This window comes from Babylonia areolata, chromosome 7, assembly GCF_041734735.1.
Source record: "Babylonia areolata isolate BAREFJ2019XMU chromosome 7, ASM4173473v1, whole genome shotgun sequence".
NCBI lineage: Eukaryota > Metazoa > Mollusca > Gastropoda > Neogastropoda > Buccinidae > Babylonia > Babylonia areolata.
In genome coordinates, this window is record NC_134882.1 from 40,444,554 (window position 1) to 40,468,236 (window position 23,683).

Sequence of the window (23,683 nt, forward strand, 5' to 3'; positions counted from 1 at the left end):
AGGGATGTTGGCGGTGGTTGTGAGATGTTGGCGATCGTTATGTGTATGTGTTTTAATGTGATAAAAGACTGTTGTGGGCGTATGTGCACACTTAAGTGCATGAAGCAGATTGTGATGGAAAAACCTGACTGAAGAAACAACAGAATTTTGTGACTGTTACCATTGTGAGATTGTTTGTTAGTGTTATGCCATGATGGAAAATGTAACCAGTGTCTCATAAACATAAGCAGAAAAGTGCCACAGCATTGTAACCAGTGTTCTGTTAATAATGGTGCCACTTTGTGTGTGTGTATGTGTGTGTGTGTGTGTGTGTGTTTTCTGATCACTGGCTTTTAGCAGACACAAAAGTTTCCTCTGTGCTGGATTAGTAAGTGATAATAATTATATTTGGTGTTTACTGTTACCACCCTGGTGTTTCTCCCTCCCTGTGCCCCCCTTAGTGACGATGGAGGAGATGGAGGAGGACCTGGACCTGATAGAGGAGGGTGCCCAGATGGTGTTTGAGGCACACTCCCAGCTGCTGGGCAAAGGGTTCGCCCTGTCCCACCCCCCAACCATCATGCAGGCCCTGGAGGGCAACCTGCCCTTCTGCTGGCAGTCCAACGAGCGCGCCTTTCTCAAGGACTTTGTGGCCTGCACTGCCGGCACCAGTGGGGGGAGGCTGGCCAAGTGAGGGACTTCTCTTCTTTGTTGTTTTGTGTTGTTGTTTTTTTTGTTTTTGTCAGCCGTTGTGTTTATGGGCTCTCTGAGTTAGTGTTGTGGATGTGTGAGAGTTCATTGAGCGTAGACCTTTGTTGTTGTTGTTTTTTCTATGGCCTCTGCATAATTATCTTTTACTTGACTGTATTGTAATGTATTAACTTATTTGTCTCTCACTGAGAGTAGCCCTTTTTTTTGTTTTTGTTTTATTCCTATCATTTGGCCCCTGCATACCTTTTACTTGACTATGTTTTGATTATTTTCTTATTTGTTTATTTTGACTGATTATTTGGTTTCTGCATTCATGTATTCCACAAACCTTGGGTAGGCTCTCCAGGCCTGATCAGCACATGGGGTTTATGCAAATGTCAGGCATCTGCTCCTATTTTTGAACACCCCCCGGAATTTTTATTTTTAACAGCAGGTATGGTGTTGTATACATGGATCAGTCCACAAGCTTTGACGGCTTCTTGAAACTGAACCATAATTCTTGAAGGATGGATTCCCTACTTTGTAGAATCTGTCTTTTATGTGAAGGTTGTAAAAGAAGGGGGAAAAAGCTATCCCTCTCCCCCTCCCAAACAAACAGAAAAAATAAACATGGACACTTACCATGACAAATTTGTACTCACGTGTGTTTATACAGGCATACTAACTGAAGATAGCTTGTTTCTTTTACGAAAAGAAATGCATACATGTTGTATTTGAACAGCTCAGCACACTCACATACACAGATAGACACAAAACACACACACAGACATGCCTGCACCAGCAAACTATGTCCCCATTCATGCATATGTGCTTGTGCACACACGCACGTACACGCACACGCACACACACTCTCTCTTTCTCTCTCTCTCTCTCTCTCTCTCTCTCTCTCTCTCTGTGTCTTATTCTGTCTCATGTTTCTTTTCCTTTCTCATTCTACCCAAACCCACAACTCACCAACATCATGTCGTGACCATTCTTTACAGGTGGCTACAGCCAGACTCATACCTGGACCCAAAGAACTGTGAGATAGTGTGCAACGTGGAGGACCTGAAGTGTAACTGGCCGGCCATCGTCACCATCCTGACCCGTGACCAGTATGGCCAGCTGGTCCATGTGCCCAACCTCAAGGTCAGTCCTATATATAGAGAGGGAGATATAAATATATATATATATATTGTGTGTGTGTCAGGGGGGTAGGTGTGTGTGTGTGTGCATGTGTAGTGTATAATTCAGTATATATAGAAAAAAGTTCCCCCTTGATTACAGGGTCAAGGTGAAAGTAGTATATAGTTAAGTAATCCAAAAAAATGTCCTACTTGATCACAAGGTGGAGGTGAGAGCTGTGCCTGTGGATCGCAAGGAGAACTTTGGTGACGACCTGAAGAAGATGCGGCGTCTGAGTCGCCCTGACGACGGGGATATGACGTTCGGGGGACTGCCGGCCCCCCAGCTGGACGTTCCGTACGAGGTGACCGTGAAGGACAGGAAGGACGTGTTCCACGCCATCACTGTCATGAAGGTCAGTGACTGGAGTGGTGTTCTAGTGCTTTAGACGTGTTCCATGTCATCACTGTCATGAAGGTCAGTCACTGGAGTGGTGTTCTAGTGCTTTAGACGTGTTCCACGCCATCACTGTCATGAAGGTCAGTCACTGGAGTGGTGTTCTAGTGCTTTTGACGTGTTCCATGTCATCATTGTCATGGTCAGTCACTGGAGTGGTGTTCTAGTGCTTTTGACGTGTTCCATGTCATCACTGTCATGGTCAGTCACTGGAGTGGTGTTCTAGTGCTTTAGACGTGTTCCATGTCATCACTGTCATGAAGGTCAGTGACTGGAGTGGTGTTCTAGTGCTTCAGACGTGTTCCCCGCCATCACTGTCATGAAGGTCAGTCACTGGAGTGGTGTTCTAGTGCTTCAGACGTGTTCCCCGCCATCACTGTCATGAAGGTCAGTGACTGCAGTGGTGTTCTAGTGCTTTAGATGTGTTCATGTCATCACTGTCATGAAGGTCAGTGACTGCAGTGGTGTTGTAGTGCTTTAGATGTGTTCCACACCATCACTGTCATGAAGGTAAGAGACTGGAGTGGTGTTCTAGTGCTTTAGACGTGTTTCATGTCATCACTGTCATGAAGGTCAGTCATTCACAGATGCCAGCTGTTACAATTTCCCCGTATTTTGTTACGCTCGATTGCAGTTTGTTCCGATGTCATGCCAATGTCAAAATTAATCTGACGAGTTCATTTTCGACCACACAGCGTGGTCACATACTTTCCTGTCATAACATTACCCAGACACTCTAGACCTATTGATCACGAGGCCAGGGCAGTCATTACTAACCTTGGTCTCATGTGATGATGTTCAGCTAATCACGTGCCTGTTGACATTGAAAGGGAATTAATTGGTCCAATCAGTTTAATTGTAGCAGTAACACTGAGTTTCAGGTTGGCCCAAGTGTTTATATGTTTTGTAGATAAAATGTACATTTGCTGATGTGTCTCAGGGTCCGAGTGTTACTACCAGCAGATAGATTATTTTTAAAAGTTAATCTTGAGAAAACAAATGTAGTTGTGTTTAGAAAAGGTGGTTACTTATCTAGATATGAAAAATGGCACTATGGAACTGATGAAGTGAAGGTAACTAATGCTTATAAGTATCTTGGTATGATTTTTACAACTAAGCTGAGTTTGACAAGGACAGTAGCAGAAATTTGTAGAAAGGGGAAGAAGGGGGTTATAGAAATCTTAAGGCCAGACACTACAGTAAATTTCATATCAGAGGTGTTTGTTGCCTTAATTTAAAATGTATTACACTTTGAAAGTATATTTACTGGGAAGTTCAAAACTATTCTTTTTTTGGTGTTTGGACCTCCGGTTGCCATGGAAACAGTCCAAGATGGCTGCCAAACAAACATTTTTAAAAGCCTAAGGCTTTTTTTCAATTGCACTTAGCCAAAATCTGTTTTCTGATCTAATTTAGGAATGTTAATATCTATAAAAGTACGGATAGCTTTTTGATGTAATGACAAATTTATATTTTTGAGAATTTTTTTTTGTCAACGCAGTTATATTGCACCGATTGTTCTAAATAAAATTCAAATAAAACATAACTATACATTTTGTTTCAAAAAAGCAATGCGTACTTTTAAGCACCATACTTTAAAGAAGCACCATGCCAAATTTTAAGGCTCTGTGTTTATTTTTGTGAAAGTTTTAGCCATTTGAAATGTGCGTAGAGTGCGAAAAACAGAAAACCCAGAAAACGGAGAAAGAAGAACAGAAACTTACTGGCTGAGTGTTGTTTAGCACAAGTGGTAAAAGAGTACAACTTACTCACCCAGCATGTCAATCCACAGCACAGCAACCACCAGGTAAGAGAAGAAGTTGAAATTGAAGTGTTTTGTGGCCAATAATAATCCATTTCACAGCTCACATGATGACAAATTCACAAAGAACGTGAAATGGTTTACACAGATTGGCAGACACATTCCAGTGGTCTGGCTTTCCCATACTCCTGATATGAGAGCAGTTTTGGAGAGCACAGTGGAAGGGGGTACTTACAAGCTAGTGTCCTCCTGCTTGGTAGGCATCTGGATCCCTGGCCTCCTCCTCTCGGTTGTTGAGACGTCGTAGGGTGACGTACCATACAGTGATGTGAATCTTCTCTTTTGCCATGTTCCATCATATGAAACACTGATATTGATGACTGGATTTTCACCTTTATCCAGTGCCCCCTGCAGGTCTTCATCGGTCTCTGCATACGCCTGCTGGATTGTAGCTGCTGTGCGTTCTAAGAGTGTTGACCCTGATTCAATTTCAGCAGCTGAAAAATGCATAATGTTTGTGAGATATTTGTGCTGTGCTCACAACTATATCATTTACATAGTTTACTTTCCTTCCTCAGGTGATGAGTCTAAATATCACACACACACATACACATATACACATACATAAATATATTATAATATTGCAATGAAACACACACACACACACACACACTGTGCATAATTTACACACATAACTGATATACATGCATTCACCCATTCATGAACACACACACACACACACACACACACACACACCACACACACACACACACACACACAAACACACACACACACACACACACACACACACACACACACACACATGGATCATAGTCAAGACTGAACAAGCAAAACTTTGCCTGAGTGACTGATTCAGTGGTTGACAGTGTAATGTTTCACTAGTGGTTATCAGTGCAGGGATGTGTGCACACTTGTGTGTATTTGTACTGCACAGTTAAAGATAAAGATTTTTTTAACCATCAAAAAAACCTCACAAACATACCTGTTACTTTCTTGTCATGGGCCTGGAAAGTTTTCAAATGCATGCCTGTGGTATTCCCATGACAGTGCTGAAGGTTTGAAGAGCAGTGTAGCTGCCTCCCAGTTCATGGCTCAGCATGGTCATCCTGTTGTTTACTTCAAAACCTGTATTCTTTTTGTCATTGAATCCAGTTCGTGGGGATGAGAATTCGCACTTTTCATAACTACAACCATCGCAGCACATGGCAAGCTTTGCCGCAAAACCAGCTTTCTCCCTCTCTCGGACACTGACTGACAGTCCCGTTTCTCCGCACTCTGGGCAACTCAGGTCACTCATCAGTCTGGTCAGCTGGAAAACGTGTAGCAAAGTCCAGTTCTGGTCTTCCACCTCACCATTATATGCGACAGGTTTCATGATTTCGATCTTTCTTCTCGACGCACTTTTATCCGAGTCTGATGTCGAAGGTTTCTTCGAAGCCACGCTTTCAGTCGCTGCCGCATCATATTTGGCTCAATTTGCTTTTGCAGCAGCTATCAAGTGCAGTCGTCTCTTTCCTTGCTGATGCCGAGGCATGATGAATCCAGGAGATGTCTTAGCTGGCAAAATAATCAACAATTGACGAGAAAAAACACTTTCATGTCAGCATGTTGTTGTTATTGGACGGCCATTTTGGCTTCTCGACGGAGGGAGCCGAGCGTGCCCGAAGGCTGGCTGAGCCCAGCGGAATGAAATCTGATTGGCTAAAATTTCCACTGGTGTCAGTCTCATCAATGAAACTGCACAGTCATAGTACTCTATGCCCTTATTTGGGAAAACTCGGGAAAGTTCGCGCGATACAGTGTGTGTGGAAAATCGCTCGCAGTGTTTTATAGTCCGTTTCAACAACTAAAAGAACTGGGTCTGTGCATTCACAAGATGACGCTGTTTCTGTTGATATGCGATATGATAGGCTTCGGGAAATGAAAGTATACGTTGCTAAGGTGTAAAATCAACACTTTTGGACGATGTTTGAAAAATTCAGACAAAATCAACATCAGGAAGCAACTTTCATTTGCAAATATAACACCTTTTGCGACCGATTTAGTACAAAATATGAAAATGACTATAAAGATTAGATGTTGAAGAAGCAAATTATGCGAAAAAACGAAAATCATAAAAAATCATGATTTGGTCAAAATTTCACTACCGTGTCTGGCCTTAAGGTGTTTACGTAAGTTAGGCTCGATAGATTCATATATATTTTGGAAACTTTTTGATACTCAAATAGAACCAATGATAACATACAGTGCCGAAATTTGGGGACTTTCTGATAACAAAGATTTAGAAAAAGTACATACATTAGCTATTAAACGTTTTTTAAATGCTCCATTACATGCTTCAAATACTGTATTATATGGAGAAAGTGGTAGATACCCATTATACATTAAATCATGTGTGAAATGTATAAAATATTGGTTAAAATTAATAAGGCTACCCACATCGAGATTATGTAAGCAGGCGTATGAAATGTTAGTAAATGAACATGAGAGAGGGAAGGAAAACTGGGTATATTTTGTAAAGAAGACATTAACTGTAAATGGATTTGGGATTGTGTGGATGTGTCAGGGAGTTGGATGTGTAGAAGGATTTGTTTCAGAATTCAAAGATAGGCTAATTGCTTCATATAAACAGAATTGGCACTGTAAAATGGAAAGCACTGAGAAATATAGATGGTTTTATAGTTTTAAAAGTATATTTCAAACAGAAAAATATATCACAGTCGTGACAAACAAGTGGCACCGAACAAGTCTCGCCAGATTTAGAACGAGAACGATTGGTTTGAATGCTTATGAAAAGTGGTTTCAGACTGAGCCCTCGTTACTCTCCCCTTGTCCGATGTGCGGTCATTCAAGGGAGGATGAGTTACATTTTTTGTTTAGTTGTAAAGCTTATGACGATATTCGAGAAAAATGTGTTGTATTTAAAACAAATTCAGCAAAGTATGAAGATATTTTTGGAGTGCTTAATTTAAATCAGGAAACTTCACTACAGTCACTTGCAAAATATATTGCAGAAGCGAATAACATGCGACGAAAAAAAACTCAACAATAATAAAATAGTATCAGGTGTTGCTCATTGTGAAAAGTGAAATCTGTGTTGTCACTCTCATATGGAAAATATTTATGTTATACATTTATATTTGTTTTTGTTTTTATTTCTCACTACATGCCATTACTTTGAATGGATGGTCGAACTGCACTTTGTTGCACAGATTGATTGATTTCGTTTTGGTTTTGGTTTTCATCAATATTATTACTATTGATGCATGTTGTTATTTGTATTATGAACCCCCATGTCATTAGGGCTGTAAAGCTATTGACATTAAAGTGTTCAGTGTTCAGTGTTCAGTGTTACTACCAATTTCAAAATGTTCCTACCAAATTTCCTGATTGTTCCTTCAAACAGTTGACAGGGGCTGGCATCTCTGGTCAGTGGAGTGGTGTTCTAGTGCTATAGAGAAGTGCATGGGATAGAATCCCACACTTGCCAGTTGACTTTGAGTGGTGAATCTGGATGCTGGTCATTCGGATGAGACGATAAACTGAGGTTCCATGTGCAGCATGTGAAAGAACCCACAGCAACAAAAGGGTTGTCCATGGCCGATTTCTGTAGAAAAATCCACTTTGATAGGAAAACAAATACACTTGCAGGCAGAAACAAAAGCGTGGGGCAGCACTGTATTGACACGCTGTCCTTGGTGAGAGCAGGCTGGATCTCACACTGAGCAATCTGTTGTGACAAAAGAGTGATACAATACAAGTCCATACAATACAGTGATGAGAGCTGTGGTTGTGCGCAGTGGTTTTTGTCCCTATTCCTCTCTCTTTGTACCTTGTCTTTAGTACTTGTTTCTCTCTCACTTCTCTCAATTTAGCACACATGCCTACTCTCCCAATTTATCCATATTTGTTCCAGAAAACCAACAGAAATGTTGTCTTGTTACAAAAATAAGAAAAATAAGTGGCCTTTCCGGTGGGGAAAAATAGTATGCTGTTGATTTCATAAGACATGTCAGAATTCTGTTGGAACCGGAAATTTAGAAAGGCCACAAAATGAATCGGCAAACCTACGGAGTACATGGTGATGAAGAGGAATGTGTGTGAGAACTACACTGAAAATGTGTTCATTGGTGCTTTCTTTTTGTATGAATTTATACTTTCTTCTCTGTCATTAGGATGTTGGAAAGACATTATGATACAGCTTTATTTACTTCTGTGTGTGTCACTTTTTCTTTCAGAATTAAAAGAAGAAAGGTTTAATCTGCAATATGAGGTCCATCAATTTCACATGAGTTTTCATTGCTTTTTATAGCAGTATGAGGTGCATCAGTTTTACTTAAGTTTTCATTGCATTTTATAGCAGCATGAGGTACATTGATTCAAGATGAGTTTTCACTGCATTGTAGAGCAGTATGAGGTACATTGATTTGAGATGAGTTTTCACTGCATTGTAGAGCAGAATGAGGTACATTGATTTGAGATGAGTTTTCACTGCATTGTGGAGCAGTATGAGGTACATTGATTCAAGATGAGTTTTCACTGCATTTTATAGCAGTATGAGGTGCATTGATTTGAGATGAGTTTTCACTGCATTGTAGAGCAGTATGAGGTACATTGATTCAAGATGAGTTTTCACTGCATTGTAGAGCAGCATTACATTGATTCAAGATGAGTTTTCACTGCATTGTAGAGCAGCATGAGGTACATTGATTCAAGATGAGTTTTCACTGCATTATAGAGCAGCATGAGGTACATGGATTTCACTTGAGTCTTCAAACTGTCACCAGGCCTATGAGAACTACTCCTTTGAGGAGCTTCGCTTTGCGGCCCCCACAGTGCCTCGGCCCAGTGAGAACATGCTGGTGAGAGCGAACACCGACGGCACACTGACAGCCAACTGGACCCCTGGGTGTGTCGGGTACTACAACATCCACGTCGTCATCGATGGCTTTGACGCCGGTGAGTCTCCAGTCGCAGGGTTTGTGGGTGTAGGTGTGGTTTTGATCGCTTCTTGTGGGTGTTGGTGTAGTATTAATGCAGCTTGTGGGTGTATGTGTAGTATTGATGTATCTTGTGGTTGTGTCTGTATTACTGATGCATATCTTGAACCTGTATACTCTTGACATCGGAGAGTGCATGTGTGTTCACAAGCACAAACAGTTGGACACACATACACTCACACCATACTTGCACACACATACACTACACAGTACATAGAAAAATGTATAAAACACAAACACAGATAGCTTTCCTGTACACACTGCATCAGATTATTATGGGGAAGGATGTGTAAGTACACGTTGTACACATTTTCAAACAAATGTGGACAGACTTTTATGCATAACATTACAATTATCCATTCACATACACCCACAACAGTATACAAGTGCACTCTCATGAACACACAGACAACAAAATAAATATGCACATTGTCAGGTACGACACACCTACTCTGGGGGTGTACATATTGCTAGGATTTGTAGGAGTGTTCACCTCCTGGTGTGTGCATGGCAGGTGAACCCTACAAGGTGGAGGTGAAGGAACCACCTCAGGGGGCCCCTCCACCTGTGCAGAATGTGAAGAAGTCACACCCTCCCAACAAGGTATCGTGTGTGTGTGAGTGCTTGTGTGTGTGTGTGAGTGAGTGTGTGTGCTTGTGTGTGTGTCTGTGCATGTTCTTGCATTGTTATAACAGGGGTGTGGAAGTGGGTGTGTGCTTGTGTGTGCGTGTGTGAGTGAGTGTGCTTGTGTGTGTGTGTGTGTGTGTGTGTGTGTTCTTGCATTGTTAGAACAGGGGTGTGGAACTGGGTGTGTGCTTGTGTGTGTGTGTGTGTGTATGTGTTCTTGCATTGTCAGAATAGGGGTGTGGAACTGGGTGTGTGCTTGTGTGTGTGTGTGTGTGTGTGTGTGTGTGTGTGTTCTTGCATTGTTAGAACAGGGGTGTGGAACTGGGTGTGTGCTTGTGTGTGTGTGTGTGTGTGTGTGTGTTCTTGCATTGTTAGAACAGGGGTGTGGAACTGGGTGTGTGCTTGTGTGTGTGTGTGTGTGTTCTTGCATTGTTAGAATAGGGGTGTGGAACTGGGTGTGTGCTTGTGTGTGTGTGTGTGTGTTCTTGCATTGTTAGAACAGGGGTGTGGAACTGGGTGTGTGCATTTGGGGGCACAAAGGTGTGTATGTCACTGTGTGTGTATTGTATGTGTCACTGTCATCATTGCTGTGGTTTGCACCACACTCAACACACTGTACCACTCTGAAATCACAGAATGACTCGCTGCTCTTCAACACATGCCACACCACACCATGACAAGCCATACTGCACCACACCACACCACACCACATACCATGCCACACCATCCTACCCAGATCCCACACCACCCCTTACCATACCATGCCATACCACACCATACTACACTAAGTCATTCCACACTGTGCCAAGCCAAACGATGCCACATGATGCCATACCACATCATTCTGCACCAATACTGTACTATACCACACCATATCACACCACACCATGCCGTGTTATGCCACACATATGCCACAAAACACTACCAATTTCCTCTCCACATCTCACACACAAAAACTATTTTATATGGAATTACTTTATACGGCTGAGGTACACGGTCAGAGTGATAGTCACTTTCTGAAGTTTCTCTCACACGCTCACGTGCTCCTTCCCAAATCATCTTCAGATGCGCAAGTTTGTGGCCAAGTACAGTGCTGGCCTGAGAGTGCGATCGCACCCCTCACTGCAGAGTGAACAGCTGGGTGTCATCAAACCTGAGGGAGTCATCTCCTTTCTGGAGGAGGTAAGAGGACAGCCTGTCCTGTAAGGAACCATGTTCAGTGCAGATTTAAGTGAACATGTACTCTAAAACACTTGCTAAGCATCGTCAAGTCATTCTTTTGATGATAGGCATTTTTGCCTGCAGGTGACTGATGACTGATTGATGAGTAAATTTGAGTGCACGTGTTAACAATGTTTATCATTTTCATGCTCATTTTGGATTGTTTTTAATGTGAATATAATGTACACATTGTTCATGAACATCCCATTGTTGTGTTCATGAACATACCATTATTATATTCATGCCCATGACATCCCATTATATTCATGACCATCTGATGGCCATATTCATGATCATCCCATGGCTATATTCATGGACATCCGTTGGCTGTATAAATGAACACACTATAGTAGCTATACGTATGACCATCCCACCACAACACTCATGACCATCCCATCACTATACTCCTGAACATCCCATCATCTCTACATTCATGAACAATCCCAGGTCCACAACGACGACGGCGTGTGGCTACGCCTGAGCCCCGAGAGCATGCGGGAGTGGTGTGAGGGGCTGGTGGGGGCGGGGGCGGCGAGCGGCAACCTGGGTCTGCCGGCCATGCCAGAGGCGTGGTGCCTGCAGTACAACCAGCACCTGGGCAAGACCCTGCTGGCACCCGTGGAGGAGCCCCGGTCCATCGTGGACGAGATGGTCAAGGAGCAGCTGGCCAGGAAACTGCCCGAGTACATCCGTGGGGCCGCCACCGCTCCGAAGGGTAGGGGGCTAGTGTCGGTGTGGAGAGGTGGGTAGACTGGTAGTGTATTGTATTGCATTTTCTCCTTTGTCACAACAGATTTCTTTCTGTGTGGGAAGTTCTGGGGGTTGCTTTTCCCTCCCAGGGCAGAAAATGTTGCTGCTACAGTGCAGCACCACCACACTTTTTTTTTTCTTCTTCTGCTTGCAGGTGGATTTTCCTATCACAGTGGATTTAAAATTAAAATAAAAAAAATTTGCAGAATTTTTGCCATGGACAACCCTTTTGTTGCCGTGGGTTCTTTTATGTGCACTGAGTGCATGCTACACACTAGAAGGCAGTTTATCGTCTCATCTGAATGTTTCATGGTAGGGCTGTGATACCAGTATATGGGCTGTGATATCAGTATTTTAAGGGTGGGGCAGAGGTTTGATTGACAAAGAGAAGGGTAGTGATATCAGTATAGGGCTGTGATATCAGTATTTTAAGGGTGGGGCAGAGGTTTGATTGACAAAGAGAAGGGCAGTGATATCAGTATAGGGCTGTGATATCAGTATTTTAAGGCAGAGGTTTGATTGACAAAGAGAAGGGCAGTGATATCAGTATAGGGCTGTGATATCAGTATATAAAGGGTGGGGCAGAGGTTTGATTGACAAAGAGTAGGGCAGTGATATCAGTATATAAAGCGTAGAGCAGATATTTGATTGACAAAGGGTAGGGCAGTGATATCAGTATATAAAGGGTGGGGCAAAGGTTTGATTGACAAAGAGTAGGGCAGTGATATCAGTATATAAAGGGTGGGGCAAAGGTTTGATTGACAAAGAGTAGGGCAGTGATATCAGTATATAAAGGGTGGGGCAGATATTTGATTGACAAAGGGTAGGGCAGTGATATCAGTATATAAAGGGTAGAGCAGATATTTGATTGACAAAGAGTAGGGCAGTGATATAAAGTGGAGAAAGAGGGTGGATAGACTGGTTCTGGGCAGGTGTGTGATAGCAGTATTTAAAGGGTTATGTTGGTACATAAAGGGTGAGGGAAAAGGTTTGATTGAATTATGTTAAAGCTTATGCAGGGTTATGCATAGATTTTCCTTTTAGTGTTTAAATGCATGTTTTAAACCTCGGTTTTTTAATTGTACAGCGCAGTTTAGCATATTTTACATGGAAGGGTACTTTACATTTTGAATGGGCTGTGATATCAGTGTATAAAGGTGAGGAGGTGTTCTATTTGCACAGGACAGAATGCTGATATTGGTGTGATGAGGGACTTGTATGCTTTTGTACATGCATTAGTTCACATAGTTTTGTGGGAAGATTATGACAACTTTGTGTGATTAAATTTTATGAAAGATTTATCTGTCAACAGGTGAGGCATGTGAGTGTGTGTGCTTGTGTGTTTGTGTACACCTACTTCATATATACTTTGTATTTTTCTGTATGATTGATTTCTACAATGAAAATGAGCATGGTTGGGTAAGTGTGGCCAGTGCGTATGATATTTGAGTTTGTGTGTCTTTGTTATTTCTCTGGTTCTGTCTCAGTTTTCATGTTAACTGTAAATTCAGGACCTGTGTATGTGTGACCCCCATTTCTCAGTTTTAGTATGAACTATGATTCAGTTGCATATACAATACCATGCAGGGGTCTAAGTCTTGACCTGTGCAAACTACTACCCCCATGAAATTGATAGAAGTTGTGGCAAGTGACCTCCCCTAGTATATTACCTCCCTTCTGCGTGCTTATGCAGTGCCCATTTTGCCATAATATTAGGGAGGAAAATACCTTTTCAGGACCAGGCGTGTACCAAGTGGTGAACTGTGGGATCTATGGACACAACATTCGTTCATATCCCAGCATGACTGGCTCTCCCATTGGCATTCTGAACAAGGGAATGAAGATTGTGGCCACTGAGAGTGTAAGTATTGAGGTGTTTTTTGGGTTTTTTTTTTTTTTTAAACACATTTCCAAGTGGTAGGTTTTGTGGGAAATTTGTTCAGGTGAATGTTTTATGGTCAGGCATAAATCATGGGCTTTGCACAAAATTCATACACACCCGGCCTTGTTCTTAAATGTGTGCACGAGTGCATGCACGCATCTACACACACACACACACACACAGTATACACACAGTATATACTAAGAAGAACACACACACACATATGCTCATACACACACAGATGCACATACACACAAACACACACGCACACACACACACACACACACACTGACACACTCACATACATATACACACACACTGTACACTAACACACACACACACTCTCTCTCTCTCTCTCTCTCTCTCTCTCTCTCTCTCTCTCTCTCTCTCCCTCTCTCAACATGTCAACATGGTTCACTTGTATTTAAGAACTGAAGATAAGAAGGGCTAGCACAACTTGTGTTGACATTAATTATAACTGTTTAGATATCCGTGACCATACAGAAACAAAACCTGCCAGGTGTCACTGACACCACATAGGGTACCTGTCCTGACAGGGACCCAACATGTAACGACTTATCTCTTGTGGGTGCTGTGGCTGAATGGTTTAGAGTGCTAGATTGTCGCCCGAGTTTCCTGAGTTTGATCTTTGGTTTTGGCACACTGGAGTGGGTTAAGGGTGGAGATTTTCCCTATCTCCCAGTTCAACATGTGCAGACCTGCTAGTGCCTGAACCCCCTGAACGTGTACATATGCAGATGATTAAATATAAATGTTAAAGATCCTGTAATCCATGTCAGCCTTTGGTGGGTTATGGTAACAATAACATATCTAATAGGCATATTTCTGAAAACGGTATGGCTGTCCTACATGGCATGATAAAAAAAAAAAAGGTCATATATATAAAAGCCTACTTGTACAAGTGAATGTGGGGGTTGCAGCCCACAAACGAAAAATGTCAATCGGATGAGATGATAAACCGAGGTCCCGTGTGCAGCATGCACTTAGTACACGTAAATGAACCCACGGCAACAAAAGGGTTTGTTCCTGACAAATTTCTGTAGAAAAGACCACTTCGATAGGAAAAACAAATAAAACTGCACGCAGGAAAAAAAAACCCAAAAACATGGGCGGCGTTATAGTGTAGCGACGCGCTTTCCCTGGGGAGAGCAGCCCGAATTTCACACAGAGAAATCTGTTGTGATGAAAAGAAATACAAATACAAATATATATATATATATATCTTTGTCGGTGACTTGGTAAACTAGGCATTGTGGTAGTGAAGTCAACAGAGGTGTTCAGGATAGACTGATACATAGGCAACACCAGGCAGAAAGATAGGTGCAGAGACGTATCAGTCCACTATGCTTCATAGAGGCCTCTGTTGAACATGTTTTGTGTCCTTCAGTTCCATTATTTGAACTTTCTGTGTGTTTTAATTAAAGTGTGAGAGTGAGTTTGTGCATGAGTGCATGCACACAGGTACATGCTTGTATGTGTGTGAGCATGATAAAAAGGGCTTTGGAGTTTTTTGATTTTGTATGAGTGACATTTTTTTTACACCCATTAGTTGAAATAGTAATTGTTCACTAGCTTGTACAGTGGAATGAAGTTTGTTGCACTCCATTTCAAACTATCCTTGGTCATTTGTTTGCTTTTTTCTTGAACAAATGTATTTATCTAATGTTTGGAATTTTGCTCAAATGGTTTGGAATTACTTAATATATTCTGTTTTTTTCTTCTTCTTTTTTTTTTGAAATATGTGATAACATTTTATGCTTTTTTTCCTTTGATTTTTACCTCAGTTTAACTATTTTAATAGTATTTATCCCTTTCCTCAGACTTTATAAATCTTTATCCAGTTAACCCTCAGTAGTTCTTATATTTTTGCTCCCACTTTTATAGAATTAACCCAGCTAATTCTTCCAGTTTGACCTTTTTGCTGGTGCTTAAGTCTTAATCCTGACTATCCTGACTGACCTATTTGCTAACATGTAGTACCAAGTAGAGTTTTAACAACCTGTTAGATTTCGCTCTTGAAGGTCTAAGTACTATGGAGCTGGGGTCCTGGTATTTGCTCACACTCATTGTGTGTCATCAGCTGCACACTTTCTAACCACCAAATTTAACTGGGCAGAAATTATTTTGTGTTCTTAATGTAGAGGTTGAATGGTTGTACATGACCGCATGTCAGTGTTTTGGGGTTGGCTTTTCAGTGGCATGTCAAGAGGTTGTCCCCCAAATCTTAGGACCTGCTTAATACAGACTGTGTGTGCTTCATTTAGTTCATAGATGCTGTCAGTGATAGACACTGCAGTGCACAAGTCAGACATACAAAAGTTACATCATCACAGTTTGACTGAATGTCCTACATAATCATTTTAAAAACATAAAAGTTTATCTTTTTAGTTTATTCTGAAAGTCATACATTGTTAAAAAGTATAAGTACTTTACAGTTTGTCTGAATATCACACATAATCATTAAAAACATGAAAGTTTATTTCATTGTATTTGGAAAGTCATACATTGTTTAAAGTTTAACCACTACACTGTATCTCTCTATGAAAACCTGAAATTTAGTATTTAAGAAAAAGAATTGAATCTTCTTTGTAAAAACATATGAGAGAAATCTGCTATTCTGATTTATTTGTATGTTGTTAAAAGGTTTTTAGAAAATATTTCTCTGTTAAAAAAAAAGAAAAAAAGATATATATATATATATATATAAAGATCTGCCACTCTGTAAAGAAGCAGTCTCTTTTTGGGTGATGCAGAACATTTCGATAAAAGGCTTTTCAGGGTGTCTGTATCACTTGTATTTGTCCATCATCAGTTCAAATATATTTATTGCAAAAGTACTATTGTACTTGTATTCTGCATGCTTGCTGTTGGGACAATTTAAGATTGTATTGGGTGTTGGTCTGTCATAAAGTCTTGAAATTCAAGTAGATGCCTCCATGTGCTTGCTATCATCATTTGTTGCTAGTGTTTCTTTTATTTGGTGAACATTACTTTGTACATTCTTTCTTATTTTTTGCTCTTTCCTGACATGGTTTCGATGTCTTTTGTTGTTGGTTTTTGCTGATGGACAAGTTCACTTCAGGATTTTCCCCAGTCTTTTGGGGTTTTTTTCTCCTTTTTTTTGTTGTTGTTGTTGAACTTGATGATCAAGTTAGCTTCAGGATTTTTCAGTCTGGATTTTAGGATCTTTCAGTCTGGATTTATTTCTTTGATGGACTAATTCACATCAGGATCTAGTTCTCTTTCACATTTTGGGTGGTTTTTTTTTTTTTTTTTTTTTTTACTTCATGGACATGTTCACTTCAGTTTTTAATCTGTAGGCTCTACCAAGAGTTGTCCTGGCAGTTTCATATCTGTGTACGACTCAAATAGGACTCCATATTTTTTTTATGACATGTCTGATTATTGGGCATAGTACTGTGACTTGCTCTGAATTTTTTTCATGATAGTTGTCTTGTTTTTGGCACTTTACACACAATCAGATCACTTGATGTCAAATTCCAGTTGCCGCTTTAAAGAGCCAAACTATCTGCATGTCAGAATCTTAATACTTTTGTAAACAGACATAATATTTATTAATATGGATGACTATCAGAATAAACCTCAGTATGGCAGCCTATATATCACTGAGGTGGGCAAAAGATGTGCTTTGATGCTTCTGTCAGAGCAGTACAGATAATGAAGGGGAAAAACTTTTCATTGATCAGTTGGAACATTAGTGAACGCTAACAAGATTTGCTTAGTTATAAGAGACCTGGCCTTTCAGATTTCGATATAATGACAGTTGCATTCTTGTAATATCTGAATACTTACAAGATACAGCTTGCACAGTGTTTAGAACAAAAAACATGTAACCATGAATGTGAAGGGGCACACACATACATACACACACCACACAGAGAAAATACACACACCACACACAGAAAATACACACACCAGAAAGATAGTTAAGATTCATAATTTGATTTCTTCGGTGCTTTTGTTTATGAATAGATAAGTTGCAGAAATGCACAGATGCAAAAGTGTCTTCAGCCAGTTCAGGTCATAAATGATAGTATTGTGTGATTTGTTTTCATTCAGAGACAGACATGCTTTTCATGTACTTGATCTTACCCAAAACAAATTTGAACAAATATTTGTCCTATTGTCACACCCTAAAACCTCAGTGACATGTCACCGGAGGGTTGACTAACAGGTGTGGAAAGGGGATCGCGCTGCATGCTGATGTAAGGTGTAGAGGGCGTGTTGTAAACATTGATCCACAGGTGATCAATAAATACGGCGTGTGGGTTAAGCTGGATGAAGCCAGCCGCGACGAGCACTGCAGCTCGGAGAACAAGGACTGCGATGCCTGGTCCCTCGTCTCCAACCCCAGCCACTCGGTCTACCTGCAGCACGAGTCGGACCTGCCCGCCCCTTCCCATGATCCTTTCTCCTTCAACACTCTCCCTTCCACCGTCAGGACCCCTGGCTACGACTTCCAGAACTACGCGGCCACCTTCCCTACCTTTGGGCACCGCAATCCTGAAGGTGAGGCAATGGATGGTGAAAGAAAGTCGGTTCAAGATCATGATTCCCCCCCCCTCCCCCCTCCCCTCCACCATTTCAGTTTTTCAAGGAGGCGTTAATGCATTTTGATAAATCCATTACACTTTCACCACATATTCAAGGCAGATGCTTGAAAAGCAGTATAACCCAGAATGTTTGTTAGTTCTTGAGCGCATGCATGTGTATTTGTGTACCTATCCGAGTGGATTTCTTAGAATTTTCACCAGAGGATAACACTTCGGTTGTAATGGGTTCTTTTTCAGTACATGGTACAGTTGGAACCTTGGTTTATCGTCTCATCTGTATGACAGTATGCTTAATTTGACTTTCCTGTCAAACTTGTGAGAAAGGGCTTGGGATTCAAACCCTGTTCCTCATGGACAACATAGTCGAAGATAAGCATCTCAACCATTCTTTTGTTTTTTCACCTCTGCTTGGGAATGGAGGACTACAAACAAATGGAATACAGACAGGGGCTGTGCAGTCACAATGTATTGCTGTAACGACTGGGTTTTTTTTTTATGTTGCTGTGAAGATGGAAGGTTGTAGTGATTCTTGAAATACTGAGTCATTTTGTTTGATTTTCCCTGACAGAGAACTGTGAGTTTTGTCAAGAGGATTTTAAGTTCAGAACGTGATTGTGTGTGTGTGTGTGTGTGTATTTGTTTGAGAGATTTTGTTTTTTTCCTGTCATTTGTTTGTGAGTCTCTCCACATTTGATTTTTTTTTTGCAGGGGATATGTTATGACAGATAATGTTAACAGGCAAAGAGGCTGCCTGTATGGTTTTGCTGTGTGTGAGTGTGTGTGTGTGTGTGTGTGTGTGTGACAGATAATGTTAACAGGCAAAGAGGCTGCCTGTATGGTTTTGCTGTGTGTGAGTGTGTGTGTGTGTGTGTGTGTGTGTGTGTGTGATCAGGTTCAGTTTAAACAAACATATACTGATGAAAAATAATCTGTACTGAAAATGGAGAAAGAAGAGGTTGAGGAGTTTGCATAGTGAGTGAGTGTGTGAGTTTGCATACTGAGTGATTGCAGACTTCGTATAGTGTGTGTTCATCACATACAGACTGAAATGGGGACATTTTCTTCTAACTTGCCTGAAGCAGTTCCATGATTTATTTATCTGTTTATTTTATGTACTTAATTGATTTTTTTTTTATTCTTTATTTTTCTTGGGTACTCTTTTTAGCATCTAATCTTTTATCAGTTCTTAATTACTTCAGTCTTGCATGAGCATTAACATTACATTGATAGATGATTATCATCCTTTTATGATATTCCTGTGATCCAGGGTGTTATTGTCTCCGGCTTTCAGCCTTCCTGTTCCCCCAATCCCTCCCCCATTCTTCTAGCTAAGTACTTGTCCCTGAGGACAGGACTAATTGTCACTGTCACAGAAAATAAAGAGCCTTTCTTATGCTTGCAGGGATAAAAGACGTGCTTTTGTTTTTATCCAGGTTTTGGCAGAAGCCGGAGTATGCCTGCAGCAGCATTTTCCTTTGCTGGTATGTGAAATGAACGAACATTAGACTGTATTGTTTATTTTAGAATAAACTTTTTTTTTCTCCTCATTCTTTGTTTATCAGCTGTAATATTAATCTGATTTTTGTCAGCTTTTCTTACACAGCGCATGGCTGTACGTATTTGATACAGTGCTGAGATTGAAAACCAGGCTGTCCAGCCGAGCTAATGTTTGACTGCATGTCAAGTAGTGTGTAGAAGATAAATGAGTAGTGTTTCCTCTGTAGAAGATGGGAAAATAATGAGTAGAATTAGCTCTGCAGAAGACAGGAAAAATAATGAAGTGTATGCTCTGAAGAAGATAGGAAAATGATCAGTAGCATTAGCTCTGTAGGAGACATGAAAATAATGAAGTGTATGCTCTGTAGAAGATAGGAAAACAATGTTTAGCATTAGCTCTGTAGAAGACCGGAAAAAATGAAGTGTATGCTCTGTAGAAGATGGGAAAATAATGAGTAGCATTAGCTCTGTAGAAGACAGGAAAATGACGAGTAATGCTTTGTCAGTAGAAGATGAATGAATAGGGTTACCTCTGTAGAAGATAGGAAAATGATGAACATTGTTAGCACTGTAGAATATGGGAAAATGATGAGTCATGTCAAGCTGTACAGAAGACACGAAAATGATGATGATGATTCTAATTTTGCAGAGCTTTGTCTTTATGTTCTTTGTTGCGTGGTTCTCACAAACGTTCTGAATTGTATTGGTACTACCATTATTTTGTTAGCTATGTGAAAGATAGTTGTGGACAGCGTTTTTTCTCAAGCTTTGTACATGATAATGATAATGGATTACTTATATAGCTTTCTATCCAGAAAACTGCTGTTGGCGCTGTTCAAAAACACACAGTATTATGCATAACACATGCTGGATAACAGACAAGAGTCTTTTAAATCTTTGACCACCTTCCTCAGGCACAGACGCTGCCGCTCCGGGCAGTGTCCCGACATTCGGGATGCCCATGGGTGGGGGGCCGTTCAACTCCATGGGTCCCGGGGCAGCCTTCACCCCTCCCCAGCCCACCACCTCGGGCGCCACCTGGATGGAGGCCTCGGGGGCGGGAGCCGGGTCTGGCATTGGCGTCACGGCCAGCGTCATGCGGCCTCGCTCCGGGTCCACCCCTTTCTTCACCCCAGCCACCCAGCCGCTGGGCCGAGCATCACCTGTGATGGGCTCTGCGGCCAGGAAGGGTTCGGATCCTGGGGTGTCGCGCCTGACGGTGCGAGATGCGCCACGTGACCTGCCCCCTGAGCTGCAGGGTGTGTCAGTCAAAGAGCTGGTCAAAGCGCTTGGTGAGTTGGTTTTTGTCGGGGGTGGTGATGTTAGCTTTGCCAGTAGCACACACCATCACCACTGTCCTCTTGCTGCTGCTGTCATCATCATTCAAGTTTTGAGCATGCGTTTGTGGTTACGTTTACATGTTCACTCGCACGTACTGGCACACACAGGACTACACAGTAAAGCACAACACAATGCAGCACACTGCACCACAAATCGTTCCACACCTCACCACACCACTGACATCACACACTCACACATACCACCACATACACCTTATGCACCACACATACCACACCACACCTCACCACACCACACAACGTATGCAGCACACACAGATACACTGTTTGTGCTTGGAGTTGAAACTTTTGCTTTTTGAGAGTGTCATATCTGTATTAAAAACACACTAACCTTGATGTTAACAGCATTGAAAGATAAATGTGTGTGTATTGTTTGTGAACATGTCATTTTTTGTGTGTAAGCACCATGTTTCATTTGAAGAGGATGTAGAATAGCACATTGTCATATTTTTGTGTGTAAAGTTTCTTTTTATTTGAACCTGTACTTACTACATTCCTTTTGAATTCTAAAATGTAAAAAGTGATCCCTGTAGTTGTGTTATGCACTTCAGTTATTTTCTGTCTGTACTGAGTATTCCAGTTTACTGTGCTGTATGCCTCCCACAAAAGAGTGGACCAGTATTTATGTGTGAGTGTGTATGTGTAACATGTTTATCCAAAGCAGGGGTAGTAATCAAGGAAAATATGGGAATACAGAAGTACAAAGAAATGGGTTTTTTTAAATTTTATTTTAGAATCGTCCAGTTCCCCATGTCTTTCTGAAAGACCAGGAAGTCCTTTTTTTTCGCAGACTTCTTGATCATTCTCCTGGTGTTTTCTTTCTTCTGATACTCTGATTTTCATGTTCGATTTCATCGTTCACGTTAGTGCTTTGTAGTTCATGCTTCATCAGTCTGTTTTTGCTTTTGGAGATAGTGAGGTACTGACTCTGACTCAGTCTCATGGTGAAGTGGGTGTGAACTCTTTCTGTGTCACATGTTGTGGTGTGTGGGTGTTGCTGGTCTTTGGTAGGAGGGTGCTGGGCAGGTTTAGTGACAGAAGCAATAGCTGAGTAGTTAAAAGTGTTGGGACTTTCAGACTAATGGTTTGATTCTAGTATCGCTGTCTGGTGGGTAAAGAATGGGAGGCGTCGTCGGGTTTTTTTTGGTTTTTTTCGAATCTCTTACATCAACATTATGTGCAGATGTGTCAGTGCATTAGTCCCATTTGTGTGTATACACATGCAGAATATCAAATATGGATGGTGAAGATGCTGTAATCCATGTGAGAGTTGGATGGTGCTTTTAGAATCAGGAACATACCCACCATGCACAGCCACAGAAGTGGAATATGGCTGTCAAGTGAGGGGGTAAAACCTGCCATGCACACAAAACCCCTCCAGCCGTATGAGTGAATGCTGGAGTTGAAGCCCATGAAGACCAAGAGTTGAGCCCAGTATCCCAGGGGTGTGATATGATCACAGATGGTTGGATATCCAAAATAGGACTGTATCATCATGATCCAGTGAAAATGCCTAAGGTTAGGTGTGTATGGTGTATGCAGACAGGGTGTCCTTCAGTCGTAATCAGTAGGGTTATGTCATAATCAGAAGGGATGGGTTCCTTGCAGACTTCGTGACAAATTAAAAAAAGTTGTCATAATGTTTTTTTGTTGTTTTTTTGGTGCCAAGAGCTAGTATGGTCTGAGTAATGAATAATGGCCCCCCTTTTTTTTTCTTTTTTTTTTAAAGTATTGAATTCAGTGTTCTGGGGTTTATTTTATTTTATTTTTTATTTCTTGTATTAATTCAGTTTTTCCCCCCTGCCCTTTTTTTGTCAGAAAGTATGTTCAATGTTTTCCATTTGCACGGTAAATTGTCATCTGTTTTTGTTCTTTGTTTTTTCTTTCAACGCTTGGCGCTTGGCGTTTGCTTGACGTTGCGCAGACAAAGCTAAGTATGAGAAAGAGGCGAAAAGGTCAGCTTTTGTCTATTGTGAGAGTCCCTGTGATGTCTCCCTCACTAGATTTGGTTCCTTCAGCTTGAAGTGTTGTTTTCCTCCGTCCAACTCCAAGAAGTTGGCCGCTTTGATTGGTGAGTGAGATAGTGAGCAGTCACTGTCTTGTACTGTTTTTTTTTGTGTGTGTGTTTTTTTTTTCCTATCTGATTTTTCTCTGTGTGTTCCAGAAGAAGAGTTATGGGCATATTGATGTTGTTTCGGTGTTTAGATTTTCTTTCGTATTCTTGTCTTATTCCTTCTGTTCATTTCCTTAGCCTTATTTCTTCTGTTCATTCTTCCTCAGCCTCTGTGGGCTTTTAGTACTCTTGGGCTGTCTTCTTCACTCTTAATATTTGAGTTCCATGAAGCAAACAATCCATGTATAATAGCCAGTTTCTGTTCTGTAGAATCCTCTTTGGTTCTGTAGGGTAGGTTTGGATTGGATTCTGTGTACATTTTTGTACATTCCCACTTTTCTCAGTTCACTCAGCTAAAAGAACCGAGACGTTTGTGAATAGGCACACTGTACACGTTCACACACATTACCCTTCTAAGAATAATTACATGCATTCATTTATATATGTCATTGTGTGTGTGTGTGCATGCGTGTACATGTATGTGTGTAGTTGTATTCGATTTTACATGATTCCACTGTAAGTTAGATGTCAGGGGGGGAAAAGGTCTGTGTCTGTGTCTGCATGTTTGTAATGTTAAATGACTGGCATTAATATCTTAGTCTTTTGA

General features: G+C 41.2%; 1 protein-coding gene across 26 annotated transcripts in view; it reads left to right on the forward strand.

The window, feature by feature from the left end:
• The window catches only part of LOC143284031 (E3 ubiquitin-protein ligase MYCBP2-like), a 151,835-nt gene that overhangs the window by 70,691 nt on the left and 57,461 nt on the right, over positions 1-23,683 (forward strand). For 20 of the 26 annotated variants that reach the window (XM_076590599.1, XM_076590608.1, XM_076590604.1 and 17 more), the window contains 11 exons: positions 441-669; positions 1,674-1,818; positions 2,018-2,209; positions 8,821-8,992; positions 9,548-9,636; positions 10,726-10,842; positions 11,329-11,623; positions 13,368-13,492; positions 17,800-18,064; positions 19,542-19,589; positions 20,520-20,897. In XM_076590599.1, coding sequence (XP_076446714.1) covers positions 441-669; positions 1,674-1,818; positions 2,018-2,209; positions 8,821-8,992; positions 9,548-9,636; positions 10,726-10,842; positions 11,329-11,623; positions 13,368-13,492; positions 17,800-18,064; positions 19,542-19,589; positions 20,520-20,897 — 2,055 coding nt within the window. The remainder of the gene's footprint in view (positions 1-440; positions 670-1,673; positions 1,819-2,017; positions 2,210-8,820; positions 8,993-9,547; positions 9,637-10,725; positions 10,843-11,328; positions 11,624-13,367; positions 13,493-17,799; positions 18,065-19,541; positions 19,590-20,519; positions 20,898-23,683) is intronic. The other 6 variants (XM_076590605.1, XM_076590626.1, XM_076590624.1 and 3 more) reach the window with 3 other exon arrangements.